Source organism: Euwallacea similis, chromosome 6 (assembly GCF_039881205.1).
Source record: "Euwallacea similis isolate ESF13 chromosome 6, ESF131.1, whole genome shotgun sequence".
In the NCBI taxonomy this organism is placed as follows: Eukaryota; Metazoa; Arthropoda; class Insecta; order Coleoptera; family Curculionidae; genus Euwallacea; species Euwallacea similis.
In genome coordinates, this window is record NC_089614.1 from 3,430,315 (window position 1) to 3,449,397 (window position 19,083).

General features: G+C 32.3%; 3 protein-coding genes across 4 annotated transcripts in view; 2 read left to right on the forward strand and 1 right to left on the reverse strand.

Moving 5' to 3' along the window:
- Window positions 1-19,083, reverse strand: part of LOC136409722 (insulin-like receptor) — a 52,094-nt gene that overhangs the window by 25,385 nt on the left and 7,626 nt on the right. The window contains exons 1-2 of one of the 2 annotated variants that reach the window (XM_066391418.1): window positions 857-998; window positions 552-752 (exon numbers count right to left, since the gene is read on the reverse strand). In XM_066391418.1, coding sequence (XP_066247515.1) covers window positions 552-752; window positions 857-881 — 226 coding nt within the window. In that variant the 5' untranslated portion in view covers window positions 882-998. Of the gene's footprint in view, window positions 1-551; window positions 753-856; window positions 999-19,083 lie in introns of those variants that run through there. The other variant, XM_066391419.1, reaches the window with a different exon arrangement.
- Window positions 11,845-19,083, forward strand: part of LOC136409733 (translation initiation factor eIF2 assembly protein-like) — an 89,485-nt gene continuing 82,246 nt past the window's right edge. Inside the window, exon 1 of the mRNA XM_066391441.1 lies at window positions 11,845-11,850. The gene's annotated coding sequence lies outside the window, so the exon portion shown is untranslated. The remainder of the gene's footprint in view (window positions 11,851-19,083) is intronic.
- Window positions 11,997-14,109, forward strand: LOC136409698 (uncharacterized). Its single transcript, XM_066391382.1, has 6 exons — window positions 11,997-12,370; window positions 12,444-12,670; window positions 12,750-12,932; window positions 13,127-13,506; window positions 13,657-13,931; window positions 13,980-14,109. The coding sequence occupies exons 1-6, from the start codon at window positions 11,997-11,999 to the stop codon at window positions 14,107-14,109; spliced, it is 1,569 nt and encodes a 522-aa protein (XP_066247479.1).

Sequence of the window (19,083 nt, forward strand, 5' to 3'; positions counted from 1 at the left end):
AAATTTTAAAAGGAATCAAAATTTTTAGTTTTTGATATGTTCAATCGTAAATTTCTCGATCTGTTGCGTTTAGGTATAGGACCTGGTATATGAAAAACATTTAGAATTTTGCACACATTTTGAATTTAAAAATGAAATAAAAAATAGGTGTTTCCATTTGAAGAAACAAAGTTGATGGTCGTGCCTGATTCTTGGACTACCCTGTATACATGAATTTACCATCAAAAAAATCACAAGAAAAATAAAAATCGACGTATTCGAAGATTTGGCCGCATATGTTCGGCATCTTAGTTATATGGACAGTTCCATCCAAAACTTCCACACTGTATAATTAATCCTATAAAAATGTCTGGCGACATATCAAGGGTAAGGAAAATGATTTTTTCATTTGTACAAAAATATTGTTGGTCTAGGCGCGTTTATTCCAAAACTCCAAAAAACCTTTCCTTTTAGTTATGAATTTTTTTTATAACTACAAACTTTCAAGAGGGGTTTAATAGAACTTTGCATTTAATATAACTCTTATTAAATAAAAAAATTAATTTACTTACCACCACCTTCGGTAATAGGACGTAAAAGTTCGGCTCCATCAACTACTGAGAATGATATAGGCAAGAATAAAAAGAAGTGAAAAAGTAGCACGAATAGAACACGCAAGCGTGTATCCCTTCGCGTAAATGGAGCCATGATGGTGATCATGGGGGCCCCAGAGAAAGAAGGGCAATGAGGCTCCCATAAAAGGTCATTCGTATCTGAAAAAATAAAAACGAAATTAATGTGACGATAAATATAAATATTAATATTAATTCGCCGTTGATAGAAAGAATTCTATACATTTAACTAAAAACTGAATTACCAATTATTATTTGCTGCCGACACATAATTGCACACTTACTCACAAGAATACATTAGAACACGAAAATTAAAAAATGACGACAAAATTGAAAATAAAGTATTCACGAAGGGACGAATACCAACTAGCAAGCACGAGCAACCACAGAAACTGTCCTTAAAGGTATAATTCTGCAATTTTGAGACCGGGAAATACTTTTTGTCCAATAGTGTGGAATGTATCTGAGATAGGTAAAAACTAGCTACGTTTAAAAATTATTTGTGTGTTGTGATATTATTCCAATGCATGTTGATCAAAAACTGTATACAATGGTATCAGTTACCTTGGAAAATTTTTTTTCAAGGAATATTGATTTTTCAGTCTATGCTTCTGGTAAAAAACTATTGCAAGTACATAAAATGATACTGCTTACTTCTTAAAAGCAACGTAACACTAAATTTCTACATAAAACTATCGCGCAATGGACGAGCTTAACAAATTTATGGAACTATAACAAATGTAAACATTTTGAAAGGAAAAATAAAATTCTTAAAATATGCACTTTGTTACCTTAACAACTCCTAACAAGCAAATTATAATAATAATTGTGAAGGCATTTTCAAATTTCTAGACATTATGCTAATTGTTGAATACATACACATATATTCAGGTTAATAAGTGCTCGTCAAATGTAGTAAACATTCCCGGATCACAAAATTAATCAGAAAGGAAAATATATTTTCCATAGAAGCAGCCGTTTTTGACGCGAAACTTTGTAAATTGAAATTCTGAATCTTTTTATTGTTAGAGCCTCTAATCCGGGAAGAACTCATAAGTTCAGCAGGGTGTGAAAATTGAATATGTACATAGCAACAAGAATAACTCATATAACGGAAGTAGCTTTCTGCTTCACACAATCTGACAAAGGTGTGTAAATGGAGTTCAAAACGATCATCTCCAAGGGGGAATGGAACTATGAAATGCATTTTGGGACTTTCTAAATCAACAATTTGTTAACGCGCAATATAATTTATTAGTTGGCTAAAGAAATAGCGATACGTATTTTTATCCTGTATAATAACCTAAGCGAATCATAAACATAAAATTCCAACGAAACAATCGTATTTTCACTATTTTTATATAAAATAACAGAATTACATTCGAATAAATGTTAATAGCTAAATGTGCCACAAGTTGAAATAATGTGAGGCACTAAAGCTGAGATATGTATACAGGATGTAAGTAAAAATACGAGGAGAGATTCCTTGAACCTAAGTAAGATAAAAAGCAAAATATAAACTGCAATAATATTGCTAATAATTTTCGAATTTTAACACCGACAACCATATCTTTGAACCTAAAAATGGTAAAAGCACAAAACAAAAATTTTAGTTATGTATATGACTAAAAAAAAATGTTTGTATTTGCAGTGTTGACTGTTCTATTTGAAGCTAATGATTTCAGAGGATTTTTTAATGACAATCCGTGTAATTGAGAATTATTAGGCACAGTATCATTGTCCGAGAATTTGTTCATATTAAGTTTGCCTCTAAAAATCGCCATTTCCAAGCAAATGACCTTGAAAAATTAATTTTTTTACTTTTTAGAGAGCTATAAAACGGACTCTATAAAGATTCCAACAAAATGTAATAAACGAATTCACTTTTGCGTCCTGGTGTTTTATGACCTATTCAATGAAGGTATTTTTAATTCGAACTTCTACCATTTATAGCTTCTGTGATATACTTGCTCCGCATTCTTAATAGAACATCCTGTATAAATATACAGGATGTATCAGAAGTGTTCTGTCAACTGCTTTTTGCTCAGGTTCCTGTGACCTAAATATGGAATAAAGTTTATAATAAACAAATATCTAATTGTCATTTAGTTTCGAGATACAAAATGTTAAAATTTAGGAACATTTTTTAACATTTTTTTATTTCTAAAGGGCTTAAAAATGTTTAACCGAATTTCGTACATGAGTATAGCATATCGGTAGGTGTAATTCAAAAAATTATCAAAGCTAATCATTCACTAGTGGCAGAGATGTGGGTGTCATGTGTCCTTTTTAGTTATAAAAAATTGTAACATTCAGTATATTTTGTTTAAAGTAGTTCATTACATGCGCCAATATGTTCAGCAAATTTTTGTCTCATTTTAGTTTGTTGCATTTCAAGTTGTTTAGTCATAAAAAATATTTGTTTGATTAAGTGCATTTTTACAACTCAAGTAAAAAAAGAAATTTAAAATTTTTCCATTTCATAAGCTCTTGAGATATTTGAAACAAAATTTAAGTGCAAGTTTAGTATACCGACGGGTATAAAACCAAAAACTCCTAGCCTTTATAAATTAACCAGTGGCGGAGGCAAGTACGCCACCCTATCTTTTTTAATACAAAATTAAGAATACTCGGTAAAATATTTGAAATGAAATAAATCATAATTTACGTCATTGCAATATCTCGCATTTTCCCCTTTTCATATTTTTTGTATTCCTATTAATTTAGTCACAAAAAATTATTTTCAACGAGTAGTGTATTTTTGCGATATTATTTACTAATTAACGAAGTTGCAAATGATAATAACAATAAACTGAAAACTGTATGCAATTACAAAACGATTGAAGCATCACAATGGCTGTGTCTTGCTATGGTTAAAAAAAATATTAAAAAAATGAAATAAAAAATTATTTTCCTTAAACTTTAACACCCTGTATCTCGAAACTAAAGGACAATTAGACATTTGTTTATATAAGCTTCTTTTTTTATTTCGATCATAGGAACCTACAGTAAACAGTTAACAGAATTCTGATACATCTTATATATCCGCAGATGTTTTGTGTACGTGATATGATGAAGGTGGTGAAAATCTACGGAGTAATACCAGTTATGACGCATAAACAGTTAGGAAAAATAAATGGCGACCTGACCGTAAAACTACTAACACCCTGCAGATTTTCAGCACCAACTGATGCACCTGTTTATGTATTCACCCTAAATTTGATGTAATATCTACTCTCAAAATAGGTGCACACACATGCTTCGTGTATATGAAACGTCGTAAACATATTCATACAGCCATATTAGAGCCATTTAACCAGAGCAAATTATTTTATTTTTAAAATTCGATTCATGAGGAACACATGCATGATGAAGCCAATAGGTAGAAACACATGTTGCCGAGCGGCTAACAAATTATTATCGATGGTGTTTAATGATAAATCCCCTATTGATCTCCGACAGGCAATATCGCATCTGACTATATTAGTGTTATCGACTACCGGAAACTTGTAAAGCGCAACAAAAAATATATACGATTTTCAATTAACTAGTCAATGCCTTAAAAAAGTATGTATTTAATTATTATTTTATTATTAATTAAAAAATGACTCTAAATAAAAAAACACTTTGTAGAATAGAAATTACAAGATTTTCCGCACGCTTACAGAAGGAAATTTACATAGACCATTCATCAATATTTCAAATGAAACACCTTGTGCATTTCGACGTTTTTGTAATCGCCTCAAAATGAGCTTTATTTAAGTTCGAGCGGGGAAAATTGTATTTAAATGAACCAAAATTGTCGGAAACGATGATATTGTTCTGAAACCATGAGATAAAAGAGAAACGAAGAGAAATCGACCAACCTGATCAAATTAAGATTTAAATAAGCTAAAACTGTCCAAAACAATTATTTTGCTCTGAAACCATATTATCAAAGCCAAATGTACATAAATCAACCAAATTGATCAAATTAAGCTTTAAATAAGTTAAAACAGAGAAAATTCTCTTTAAGTGTTTCACAACTACCGGATGTTGCAGATTTGCCAGGAATAATGAAAAATGTCTAAATATACTGGGGGTCTCATTTGAAATTTCAATGTTGCCATTGATTATAGTTCGAGTTTGAAATATAATACGACCTAGTAGGCCATATTCCTACCAAATTTGAGGAGGTTGTATTTTTTAGTTCCACAAAATATTCTAACGAACGAGTTACGTGAATCACCCTGTATACCTACTTGGTATCCTATATTACAAATATTCAGTAATTCAGTAACTTGTTTCCAAAATTTCTTGCTCAAAACATCAGGTTTACGACCTCATTATAGGTGTTTTGAACGTGTACTAAATGTTGACCTGACCCGACCGAAATTTAACAATAAAATAATTTGCTCCGGTTAAATGGTTTTAATATGGTTGATTGAAGTAAATTACCAAAAGAAATTGGTACCTAATAAATAAATCTTTGACGCGTTGGTCAAAGAACAGACGATCGTGAAAAATTCATGTCAGGACTTTGCCATCAAAGTTAAGTGAAATGGGCTTTTCCAGATCGAAAATAAAGAGTTAGGATATGTACCTAATATTCGTTTAATTGGAAGCACTCACTAAGCTGTCTTTTGCAGGTTTCTTTTCAAAAGAGTCAGTTTTATGAACTACACTAAGTCAATCGAATATATTGTATTTGCGTAAATATTAAATTTGTATATGCAAACAGAAAACACTATAATGCACCTCCTCTCGAGGTTGCCAGTTTCCGCAGTGTATCAATTTGAAGCTGAAGTTAGTTAGACGAACACAAACACGAGCAATATCCTTCAAAACATTTAAAGATGTAAATTCTCTTTAATGTTACCGTTATTTATCTTACATTTACATCGAAAAATTGATTTGATTTATGTTTGGGCAGGTAAATTAATCGTCTAGACTTGGCAAGAGTTTGTATGAGCTAGAGCGAATATTGCTGTTACTTTGCCTGTTCCCTTTCAATTAATTCTGGAATTAAATCGCGTTGATTCATCAAAAGCTGTGCCAAGAGTTTACATTGCTGCTTAACTAAAACTCAATGTTGAATTCATGAAGTCCGATTCTGTCTTAACTGTAATTATAAGGAATTTCTATGGGTGGCATTGAATGGTATTTTTCGCAGACTGTAGCAGTAACAGGAAAACAACTAGTTTAGTTTTCTAAGAGCTGCCCTACGCACTTGCGGTATTACGGTAATAAACAAAGTTATCACGGAACTTGATGTTAATGACGCGACAACTGAAGGTCTCACTCATAATACTCATATATCATACACCTATGGTATACCTCTACAATAACACTGTTGGGGAAGGCTTAAGTTGCTTAGGTCAACATTGTTTTCTTCTTGGGAGATTAGCTCCTGAATTGCCAGACAAAGCAGAAAATTGAAATTTTCGTTTATTTACTGAACGAAGTTAATTATTATATAAAAAATCCATTTACTTTTTGCCAAATCAGCCCCCGTAACAACTTGGTCTCAGACTATTCGCTTATTTACTTTATTATATCTTCTTTGGAGAAATGTTTCTTGACTGTTCAGTTGATAGAGCATAATAATGATTATTATGCTGTAGCTCTCACTTTTCAAGGCTTCAATTCCAGGATGATAAAGTATGCGAAAATCATAGGTTTCTAACATATTTTAAAATAAATTTCCAGTATCAGGTGTGTGATTTTTTCAAAGTTGATAAATATTTAATATTTATATAAATAGCGAAGTAACATCTAGTAAAATTTATTAAGACAAATTATCTGAAAATTAGTCGTCTCTCATTTGGGAATTTTAGCACAACTTCGACATTTGCGAGATGTTGTTTTTGGCTTATATCAATTAACTGGAATCCTATATTGAGCCTGCATACCTCTTTTCTGAGTCAGAAGCTTTAGAAATACATTTTAAGACGATTCCATTTTGAGGACTTTTAAAGTCGCGAAAGTAGAAATTAAAATGACGTCATATCCGAGAAACTAAAAGAGATGTTATAACTGAGTTTGAGCTAGCTTATTGCTTATCGAGGGAATTAACCTGAACTATTATTTAAGCCGATTGGTTTACGAGTTTTGGAGTTATCGGTGCTGAAATTTTGAATTAGTTAAGTGCCCACTTTCAGCATTTTCAGAGCAATTTAGATGATTTTGATGTGTAGTTTTTCAATTTAATCGATTAATATGGATCCTATATTGAACATGGATCCCTCGATTGTTTTAATGTTTCAAAAGTGGCAAAATGTCGCTATCCCTTGTTTAAAGTAGTAGGGAGACTCAAATTGGTCATACATATATGTGATTCTGGAGAACTATTACAGATAGAAAAATGATTAAAGGGGAATTTAATGGACAGAGTTATTATTAGCAAAAACTTAGATTTTCGAAAAGTACAGTAAATTGTCGAATTCAAAATATTTTTCAAATCTGTAAAAATTTTGTTAGGGTAACTTTTTGTGAACTCTTTGGTCCTGAGATACCATCAACTTTTTTATTCTCTATGGCTAACCTGAACTAACACCAACTAACATAGATGAAAAGAACTTTTTTTCTTTCCAGTGGTTTATTACATTCTTAAATTAAGAAACATTTTAATTAATATAAAAAAATTCAATTTTTTCCAAGTTGGTCCTCAGTGACCTTTGCAGTACAAACAACTACATAATAAATGCATGAACATAATAAATAACAACAAAATTTCATATCTGTTAGGTTTATTTCTAATTTTTCACCTATAATAATCCTCGAATATTCTAGTAAAGAATTACATATATTAAATGCAATAGAAATAAAAATATTGTCTCTGCGAAATATTTGCAATTTTATCCTAAAAGGCCATAAGCTAGCGCAAGATTATTCACGAAGCTTGTAATGAACCTAAGAAATCATGGATGTTTTGAAGAATCACATTAGATCCGTAATACTAGACTTAGAAAACAATTTAAAATAAATTTGTCGATCGTTGATGAAAAATCTTACAAGGAAGACAATTCAAAGAGCCATCAAAGAAAATAAATATCGTCTATATAATCCAACTACTGTTCAAGGATAAAGAAAAACGGACTCTATCCAATTTGTATTCGATTGACCAAACTGGTTTTTAAACTAATATCAAGAAATACGCAATTCCAGTAAAAATATTATTTAGATAAACAAGACGCATTTTTGCAACTACGGAGTGTTTAACAAACACAATAATCATTTTTGAGCCATTGAGAGTTCTCATCAAGTAACCTCACGTAGGTTCCAAAAAAGAACTGGATTTAATGTGTTTTGTGATATGTGCGGCAAGTGAATCCAAGACCGCAAAATACTGATAGTTACAAAACGAAAGGTTATAACTTATTTTCAGAGAAAATAATTAGTTTTCAATTATACTTAACCCAGCAAAGATATTTGGATTTGTTGGAAAGACAAAATCACCGGCTGTCAACTGTTAGAGCTACAGTTCTTCGTAATAAATCAATAATGCAGTATAGCTCTAACAGAACGGGTGCCCTGTACAGAATATTAGCAAAGGTTAAAATTAATTAAGACAAGTATTTAATAATAAGGTATCAAAGTAACAATCAACAAACAAACGATTCCCAGGCATTACACTCTTCGATTTTTACTTTTGGAGGTATATAAAAAACTATGTGTATAAGTTTAAATCCCCTGTAGTTATACAAGATGGTTGGTAGATAGTGTAGGATACTGAATAGAGTATTAGAAAAGGTCATTTTGAATTGATTTTTTCCAAATATACCTATATACAAAGTGTTATAGTTTTCCTAATAATTCAATTTTAAATATTTTTTCATTTGACCGTGCATTTCTACCATTATTAAAGTGCAGAAGAATAACAAGTCCTTTTATCACAAAAATGTACTAATCTTAGTTATTATGTATGAAAGGATTGTTTAAATTATTTAAGCCATAAAATCTAAAATGGCTTTGTTACTTACCTAGAACTTCATAAACATGAATTTCCTAGTTTGTAGTATAGCGAACAGTCAAAGTCAAACGCGGGTTTTATTTGAACTTTTAGGTGTATGTTTATTTAAATTTGTTAAGAAACATTTTAAAAATTAACGCAATTAATCTTAATACGTTTAAGTATTCACCAAGCGCGTTCTCCAACTTAGGTTAGCCGTTTATTATCTTAAGGTAATTTTCCAGATATGCGAAGTTTTTGGTTTTTTATAATTTTTAATACGGTCTGCATATTGTATTAAATAACATTTAATACTATAAAATAAAATTTTCTTTTCCAATGTAAAAAAAGGAAGTATTCGAGGACTTTTTAGTTTATTTTGAAAAAAAATAAAAAATATTAAAAATAATGGTAAATAAATTATTAATAATTTATTATGTTCAAAATAAAAACCACCATTCTGAATACATCTGCGTGCTCTATTCTTCATTGCTGTTGTGATGACACTGAGTCGCATTTCTCGTTGAAGTTGTTGTTCGGTTTGATTAATTCTGGCAATTAAATGGTCTCTATTTTGAATCTCCTGTTCATGTACCAGCGATTTCGTGCCACCTTCTACAAAAAAATCAACGGGAGTAAGGTCAGGAGACCTGGCAAACCAGAAAATGGGCCCATTTCGTCCAATCCAGCAATTAGAAAACACTTGATTTAGATATTCACATACTCTTCTTTGATAATGGGCAGGACAGCTATCGTGTTGAAAAATCATATATTTTCGTAAATTCGAGAGTTCATCCTCTAAAAGAACAAGCAGACTTTCTTGCAGCAATTTTGAAAAGAAACCCAAAACCACCTTTCTGAGTTATTCGCCTGATACGGTCTTATTTATTGATATATTCAATCGTAAATTTCTCGAGACTTGTTGAATTTAAGTATAGGACATAGTACATGAAACATACTTAGAATTCCATGCAGATAACGAAAATGAAATAAAAAATAGGTATTTCTATTTGAAAAAATGAAGTTGGTGGTCGTGACTTATTTATGAGACAACCTGTATATGTATATAAATTTACCACAAAAAACCTTCGTTAAAAAATAAAAATCGACGGGTCCGACTGCTTTTCCAAAAAACACACTGCTGAATTTTAAATTCATTTAGACATTACTTCCTGGATTTATTGTATAACAGTTAGAAAGTAGAATCTGAAATATTTTAATGAGTATTAATGGAAACACCATTTGCAGAGTAACTAACACCGTCTTTGAAAAATGTCCAAACTGTATCAATACAAAGGGATACCATTTTCAAAACCTAAAATGAGTTAATATTAATGTAACAGTGATAATTGAGCTAACCTTCCTTGCTTTACTTACACAATTAATTAAATAATTATATAACTATTGTAGAATGTTAATTATTATGGTAATAATAATTGATTTGCATAGCGAACACTGCCGACGCTTTCGCATAGTCAATTTAGTAAAATATATAGTTTGTAGTTTTTTGACAAAATCTAAATATTTCTATAGAATAATAATCCATTGAAAAGGACAAAAGTTCTTTACAACTGTGTGATGAGCACATAACTAAATAGTCCTAATTTATATATGATTCCAGAGATGGGCAACTTGCAAAAAATTGCTTTAAAAATGTTTTTACAGTTTTGAAAAATATTTGCAATTCGGGAATTTATAACACTTGTTTAAAAATTCAAACTTTTGATTTTTTGAAAATAAATCAAAAACGAAAAAACTCAAAATTATCATCAAAACAGTACTGGTTATTAAATTCCCTTGAACTTTTCGCTTTTAACCATTTTTCTAGCCTTTATAATTTTCAAGATACCCATACAGGTAGACCCAACTTGACCCACAATGCCTGTTCCGTGACGGTATAAGGGGTACTGTTGACCACATGTACAATATCGGTTTGGTGGGTAATACTGAATGCAGGCTCTGAATAGATGATGAATGAGAAAATGGTTGGACGAGTGAATGCCCAACTGCTGAAAGACTAATATTTCAGCAACTAGAAAGATTACAAATCCGACCTTCGAACTTCCACAAAATCTCATTTAGCGGCATAAAGTCGAGTTCTTTATGAAGTCGAATCTGTTTTTTGAATTATAATACATATTGATCCATAAGAGATATTTATTATGTATTAATATCTATATCTGTATCTCAATTTGAGGTCTATTCATGGCAAACCTAATCTAATCTAATCTACCTCTTAAACATGGTGAAAAAATGTCATACAGCTTCAGTTAGATTACAGGCCGAAAATCGGAAATTTAGTGTTGTTTGATTTTCACTAAGTACCGATCCGCATAATGCGGTAATTTTCTACAATATTATTTAATCATCAAAATACCAACATGTATTGTATTTGTAGGTAAGTATTAATGCATTTATTCATCAAAGTATCTTCAATAAAAAAATAATGATGTGCGAATTGTTTAATTGCAGTATTGGTAACGATTAAAGTTATAATAAAAAAATAGGATTTACCTTCACTTTCGATTTCTTTGAAAAATTACTTCGAGATTTTAGCAGTGCTTTTGTGTGAAACAAATCTAACAATTCTTCATAATCGGTAAATCAATTTGTAGAATCATAAACTGATATTAGGTTTGCGACACTTTAGAGATATTTGCGCCTTGATTTTTTACTATACACTGTTTAGGCGAGTCATATCGTTGAAAGGAGCTATGAAATTCAGCTGCCAGTAAAATCTCCTAAAAAGACCACCTAAATCTACATTGTATAATAAACTGATGATGAATTTTTCTTGCTACCGACGAATGTTCGGCTTATAGGTGATCGTCTCAACATTCAAAAATCGAACACAAATGTCCTAACAACGTAAAAATAGAAGTTCTCTTAGAGAATATTGAATAATTTAACACTTGTGTCAGAGCAGAGACCTTTATCGCGAACTGCGCTGAGAGCCAGTTTCAGATGGTCATTAAAATAATCTTTATATCCTGGATCCTAATTGCCGTTTATAATTCTTTACCATTTTGGTATAAAAATGAAAATTTTAATAGTTTTAATATGTTAATGTATTTGGACAAAATAAGCCCCAACGCCGGTCAGCCAAAAGAGCATTTCAACATATTTTATTTGATATTTGTTGACAAAACACAGATAATCATGTTTTTAGGGTATTAAATTATTAAAAACAAATATATAAATGATATAGGTTAAGAATAAATAAATAGATATAATGAAAACGTATAAAAACTTTTATTTGATAATAAATGCAGTTGCGTGTAAATAATTTTCAATTAATGAATTATTTTAAATGGCTTATTTGGCGTGTTTCTCTTTCTATGGATGTAAAAAACAAGAAATAGACTTTCCAAGTATAATAATAATAAAAATATATATAATAATAATAATAATAATAATAATAATGAGTTCAATTTGCATGGGTAAATGAGGAGAAGATGACATATCAAGATTGTGAGGAAATACCGAGCACCCCCTTTACCGTCGAAGAAGTCTCCAGCGCCGTTGGACGGTCTCACAATTGGAGAGCACTCCATCTTAACGGGGCGCAGGACTTTTGGCTAAAGAGATCCTCTTCTTCTCATCAAAGGCTAACAACATACATCAACGAGGTCATTGCTGACCCCCGTGACATGCCACGGTTCCCCATACAGAAAATGATATCGCTTTTGCTTAAAGGTACGGATAATATTCAGGATCCATCGAAATATGGACCTAGCACCTACCTGCCGACTTTATATAAACTTATAACGTTGTGCATTACCCAGATAATCTACACGTACTGTGAAAGGAATAACATAATCGCAATTCAGTAAAAAGTCTGTATAAAAAATGTAAGGGGATGCAAGAAATGACTAGCGATGGATTCCATTATCCCAAACCAGACAAGCGCTAAAAACAAGAACCTCTATATGGCTTATATGTATACTTTACAAGAGGGCATTTGACTTGGTCCCTCACGTGTGGCTTATCAAAGTCTTGAACATCTACAGGTTAGATCCGGCCATTATTAATTTGTTAAAATACGCAATGAAAACTTGGCGCACCCGACTTCGCCTAACTAAGCGAGCTGACACTATCACCATAGAAATTTATACCGATCAGGAGGGTCGTATTTCAGGGTGACTCAGTAAGCCTTCTGTGGTTTTGTATGGCAACGAACCCCCTGTCCACTGGACTAAACTCCACAGGATATGGATTCGCCGTAAAAAATAATAACATGGAGGTTATGAGAGGGAGTCACCTATTGTATATGGTTGATTTAAATCTCGTGGTTGCCACGAAACAACAATCTAGCCAAATACTTAGCATTGTGGAGAGGTTCTCGGAGGGACATGGGGATGCAGTTTGGCTTAGACAAATGTTGCACCATTGTAATAGTACGGGGAAAAATCAAAGAAGATTCGATCTACGCTACTCGTGATGGACATAATATAGAGACGATACTGCAGGGAGATACGTATAGATACCTGAGAATGAGATAGGCTCAGGGCACTGATCGCAAAACTATGAAGAAAGAATTAATTTCAGAACTCCTCAGAAGGATGAGAAAATTGTTATGATCTAGCCTCAACAGTAAAAAACTTGTTTCATGCACTTGACACTTATGCTTATCCAGTGTTTACCTATTCGTTTGGAATAGTGAAGTGGTCAGTTACTTACATCAACAACTTAAAACGAAAAGTGAGGACCTTTATGATGAGAGCACGGGAACACCATCCGAAAAGTGCGGTTCAGAGAATTACTCTACCTCGACCATCGGGAGAAAGGGGACTAACAGATCTCAAGAAACTTTTAGACCAACTAATAATCAACTTGAGACGATTTTTCCATGAACAAGCTGAGACGTCTGCATTTCATAGGAGCCTATATCATGCAGATAACGAGACACTACTTATGGTGAAGAAACGAAACATTTGGCCCAGACATCCCGACAACGCCGAGAAAGTTCAGACCTGAAAAGGGAAGTTCTTGCACGGAAAACACCCAAATGAGGTTAGTCAAGAACAAGTGGACACCAAAGTGTCGAACTATTGACTGACCTCGAGACAACTCTTCCCAGAAACCGAGGAATACTTGATGGCAATACAAGACTAGGTGGTGCTAACCCGGAACTATGTGAAGCATGTTATTCGGGACGCCATGATAACGAATGCTGAGTGTAGATATGAATGTAATGCATCTGAAACCATTCAACACAATACCGGAGACTGTCAGGCGTTTGCAGGGACGAAGTATAATAAGCGACACAACTCTGCAGTCAAGATATTGCATCGGGAACTGACTGATAAACTGGAGCTCCGTCAAGCAGACAGGATCTCCTACTATGAGTACGCATCGGAGCCTATTTTGGAGAGCGAAAGCCATAGGCTGTGATAGGACCATACAGTTTTGACACACTGCACGGTAACTCACAATAGGCCAGACATAATACTTGTAAATAAGACGCTTAGACATGCCGCCCTGGTCGACATAGCTATCCCAAACGATAACAATCTGGTGACGAAGCGTAATGAGAAAATCCATAAATACAGAGATTTGCAGGAATAGATCTGAGAACAATGGGAAATGAGGAATGTGCGCATAATTCCAGTTATCCTGTCTACAACTGGACTCATTTCGATAAATCTTCTGACTAATCTGAAAGATCTGGGAATCGACGAAAATCTGTTTTGGCCTATGCAGAAGATGGTACTCTTAGCAACAGCGAGTACTGTGCGTAAAATTCAAGGAAAGGAGGCAGAACATCGTGCCACTTAGGACCTACCACCACCATACGAGTCCTACAGGATCTTATCCTATTGATACCTATGGAATCTGAAATGGGGCAATCCCCCCGCCTACAGGGAAGTGAAAAGGCATTTTCTTATAACAAGAATAATAACAATAATAATAGTAATACTATTAAAAAAAGAACAATAATAATACTTTACCATAAAATTATTCTAAGCGTATTGTAATCTGAGGCTAATGGAGTAATGCAGTAAATATTTTTATGAGTAGTACTAAATATTTTATTATATTATGTATTACTTAGTAGTTCATATAAATATCGTGTAACGTGAATAATGCATGCAAAATAATGCATAGTAATGCGCATCACATACAAATATGTCGCAGGTTTTTGCATTAAAACTTCATAAAAGGCAATTTTTTTTAAATGAGTGTTTATGTGCGTGACATATAATTCATGTTTACGACTTTAATTCAACCCCCTCAAGAGCAATATATGCATAACAAAAATCAATTTTATGGCAAAGCGGTGGCAGCTGTAAAAAATATGAAGGGGTACTTTTACTCGATAATTGAATGTCGCATCTTATGATGAGGCCTATTGTCTTCCGGTACATATTACGCAGGTCTTCGCCTCTAGTAAACTTTTCTTGGAAAATTTCATGAGAGTATTCTGTATATCGAATTTGATTTTAGACGCTTCTACAGTTTGGAAATAAAAACATTATTTTTTGAGAACTTTTATCACTCTGTAGTTAAGAAATGATGAAAATAAGGACTTATGTTTATATGAGCAAGTCGCCTTAAATTTAACTTTTTTAATAATTCTTTAAGTTCTGATCATTAAATTCGAGGCACTGTTGCGTAATGTAAGTTACACAGGATGAGTCATAATTAGGTTTGAAGTTTTTTAAGTGTCGATTCCTTGACTCAAAACATTAAATAAAATACATATAAATTTTGATCGAAAAATATCTCCTGTCAGAGTTACAGGCATTTAATACTGATTTGTGCTGTATTTCTTTAATTGATGTAGCTTTGGCCGTTTTTAACTATTTTTGGTACATCTTGTACTGCGAGTATGAGCTACGTATGATTCGACTATAATACATGGTAGAAATTCTCACTATGAACGTACATTTCAGAGGCGTGATATGAAAAATTGAATTCTATTTTCTCATTCAAAAAATGAATTTCTCTCGAAACTCGCAAATTTAATATTTTCTACGAAAACTGATTCTAAATAAATTCAAGTCAAGGACAATAACCAAGACAATAACTATTAATCATAAGGAGTAACTCACACATGGAGAGGATATTTTTGAGCAAGGTTAAGTAAAAAGCTTTATACTTAATTAGTATGAATCACCTTGTATATACAGTGTTAAAAAGGTCCCGAACGAGATTCAGAACCATTCTAACATTTCGGAATAGGCTCGTCTAACACTAGATCTAACAAGAAACATTTCATACAAAATTTTGTTGTTGTGTGTAAATCTACAGAGGACTTCAATTAAATCAAAGTTGCATTTTTTTAAATTGAAATATGTATATTGCTCTTGCTTCATTTTTTTAAATCCACATAAAAAATTGGATTTTGTCCTCGGTTTTTGAATAGATTAGATTAGATAAATTGAAAAGTGAATTGTTGCAAATCGTTTAGTTTAGGTCACTCCTTGATGTTTTATACTTCGACATCAGTCTTATTGTTCCGCTTATTTTCAATTCCACTTGGGCATTTTGGGCTACAAAACTGGCTATAAATGATGATTTAACAAATAATAATTTATTATTATCACACAAGACGACTCCAGCGGCGGCCTTGTTTGAAGCAGTTATTATTACAGAAGACCCCTGGTTTTGTTCATGGTTAACTATGTTTTAATAAATTTAAAATTTAATAGTTTATTGAAATTCAATAAATTTATTTCAAACTATTGCTATAAACCTATGAAAAAAGTCCTGAAACAAAACCACATTTTTACATTTTATATTGTTCTACACTTTTTAATAATTTAAAGATACTCTTGAACAGACCATTCAATGTAAAGCAAAAAATTTATGACTTACAATGTAAATTTTTGCAATAGGACATTTCTCAGAATACCTTGTATATTATTGTTTTATTATATGAGCTTTTTCATACTGATTTAAAAAATATTGGGTTTTACGATCTGATCTCCAATCGTTTCTGCTTAAACGATTTATTTACGTTACTTAAGAATACTATGTAATAGGAACAAAGCACCTTAATTTCATTAGGTAAAGCTATGAAATTAAGGTGCTTTGTTCGTCTTACACATTATCCTTATAAAACACAAATAATTGTCTGAGAGAATCGCATTAATTGGAAATAATGTCACTAAACCGTATATTTATCAAATCAACATGAGGAAACCTTCGGAAAAAATTCATACAATAAAATGATAAGATAATAAAGTAGAATGCCCCATGACAAAGATTGTAAAATTTCAATTTGTCAAATTTACAATAGCTATTTTGCTTTACTTCAAATCGTCTTTTAACAGTATTTTAAAATACTATAAATATTAATACACAAAATGCACATTTTCAATTTTTTAGATAAATATGAGGTGACTGGAAAGCAAAGGACCTTGAGTTCCACTTGGAAACTTTATTGGTAATGTATAGAAATGCAGCTTATAATGCTGTGCAACAGTATCGCAGCATAGTGTGTAGTAATGCGATCTAGGGGTTGTTGCAGCAACGCTATTTATCCGTTGCGAGTTTACTTCTAAACCCAGTTTATTGTCAAAAATTGCATGACAAATCTGATCGATAAACGGATTTTAAAGGTAAATTATTGCCAAGTTCATTGCTGCAAATTTCTATTAATGTCAATAGTAACGCAGATAATGCAACGCAATGCAACCTCGACTGCAACTAATGCAATGTAATGTTCAGTAATTTATATAATGCACTGTAATGCGGATTACATTAATGACTTTGTATCGGGTGGTGCGTTAATAATGGTCACTGGCTGTACATCGAAAACCGCTGGTGATAGATCGGTGCGAAAAAAATATATAATAGGAAATTACACACGAGAAATTGCTCGAAATAATGTTTAATTATCTAAATTTAACACTAGGAGGTGTAGCCTCACCTTCAACACTAAAAGACGCAATTATCTCCAAGACCCTCATAGTGTAGATGTGTTAATTGGCTTATTAATGCTTTTTCAATGAATTTTGAAATTTTCTTACTGTTAAAATAAGTTTGTGAAAGAAATATAATGTTCGAATACAATAGCTTCCCAGCGCCTTCACCAATATTGATGACGACATCGCATTCGATAAAGGATATCTTATGCTAATTTCTGACAAGAGAAAGCTGTCAATAAGATTAAGATTATTAACGCTAGATAGCTATATTTGACATGTTTACATAAAATTTAGGAGAGACTCACACAAAAGTCAAAAGAATGTATGTAAATATTTTTCGGTCAAGATTAAAACGTCTAGAACCACAAATTCATATGGAATTAAGTTTCTTCGTTTCATTAATAGTTTTTTTCCATAATAGGGAAAAACATATATGTTAATACTTCAGTAAATACAAACTTATGGCAGAGTAATTGTTCTTTACAACGAAATAAAGGCCAACTTCAATGATAACCATCTAGCGACTGTCTTGTGCATCGCCTTTACATATTTTGTACAGTGATCTATTAGTTGGCATAATGCCGACAGATTTATGCAGGTCCGCTACAGGACATGTGATAAAAGAACAGCAGTCAAAAGACATTAACAACTTGGCACATATGGTCACACGGCAACGCATAAATGGACTAGAATACAGACAAATACAACGAAGGCTTGATGTATGTAGGTAAAAATTCTAGCCCAAATTGAGAAATTTACATTACAAATCTAATGAACTACTACAATAATTAGATAAGGTATTTTACAAGAAAACATCTAATTCCAACCTCTTACTTGTTGAGGTTGTGGATTGTTCAAACTGCACAATATTCTATTCTTTTGAAATTGATTGCTGAGGGTTACTTGGTTATTGTTTGCTGTACTCCTCTATATTATTATTTCAAGCCCATCTCAAAAATTTAAAAAAGGTCAGATTAACGAAATGTAATATGTACATATCAATTATTCATTGTCAGATGCTGGATTAGATCTCGCACACTTCAGCATGATATGAGATTAGCCTGCAATAATTAATTACAGTCTCAGAGCGATATCATTGCAGATGTCCAATATTGAATTAATAGTTTCTTGAATACTGTTAATGTGCATAAATTTTCCTTTGCCCTACTGACCAATGACAACAAGACGATTTAACGGCCACCTCGCCATATCGATAACGGCCCGTTACAAGTTTTGCTGCATAGAGCCAGCAGACAATCATATTCTCACGTGTCGTTGGTACTTGTTTATAAACTTTGTCTTTAAGATATCCCCAAGAAAAGAAATCTGGCGAATTGAGATCTGGTGATCTAGCAGGCCAGTTTACCAAACCAGCTCTACCGTGCGTACCATAAATGCTTGTACCGAAATTCCAGTAGACGCACTTGTCAGTTGTTTTCCATCGTTCGAAATGCGGATTAATAAGTGCATTGAATTTGAAAATCATCATTTTGGGTACTTACTTTAAAAACTAACTGCAAAAAGTTTTTGTTTACATTGATTTTAAAGCAGATTTCATCAAACATTCCAGTAAATTATAAACGAAAGGAAAATAAAATTTCGTTGATTACAGCGCCATTTATCGTGAATCGAAAAAAATGTTCCAAACAAATTCTACGTGTTTTTT

Bases quoted from the DNA above. Each gene is read 5' to 3' on its own strand.
- LOC136409698 (XM_066391382.1), top strand. From the start codon at position 11,997: ATGACATATCAAGATTGTGAGGAAATACCGAGCACCCCCTTTACCGTC. The intron at 12,933-13,126 runs GTAATAGTACGG...GTTATGATCTAG, and splicing joins TAGACAAATGTTGCACCATT to CCTCAACAGTAAAAAACTTG. The intron at 13,507-13,656 runs GTTCAGACCTGA...ATACAAGACTAG, and splicing joins ATCCCGACAACGCCGAGAAA to GTGGTGCTAACCCGGAACTA.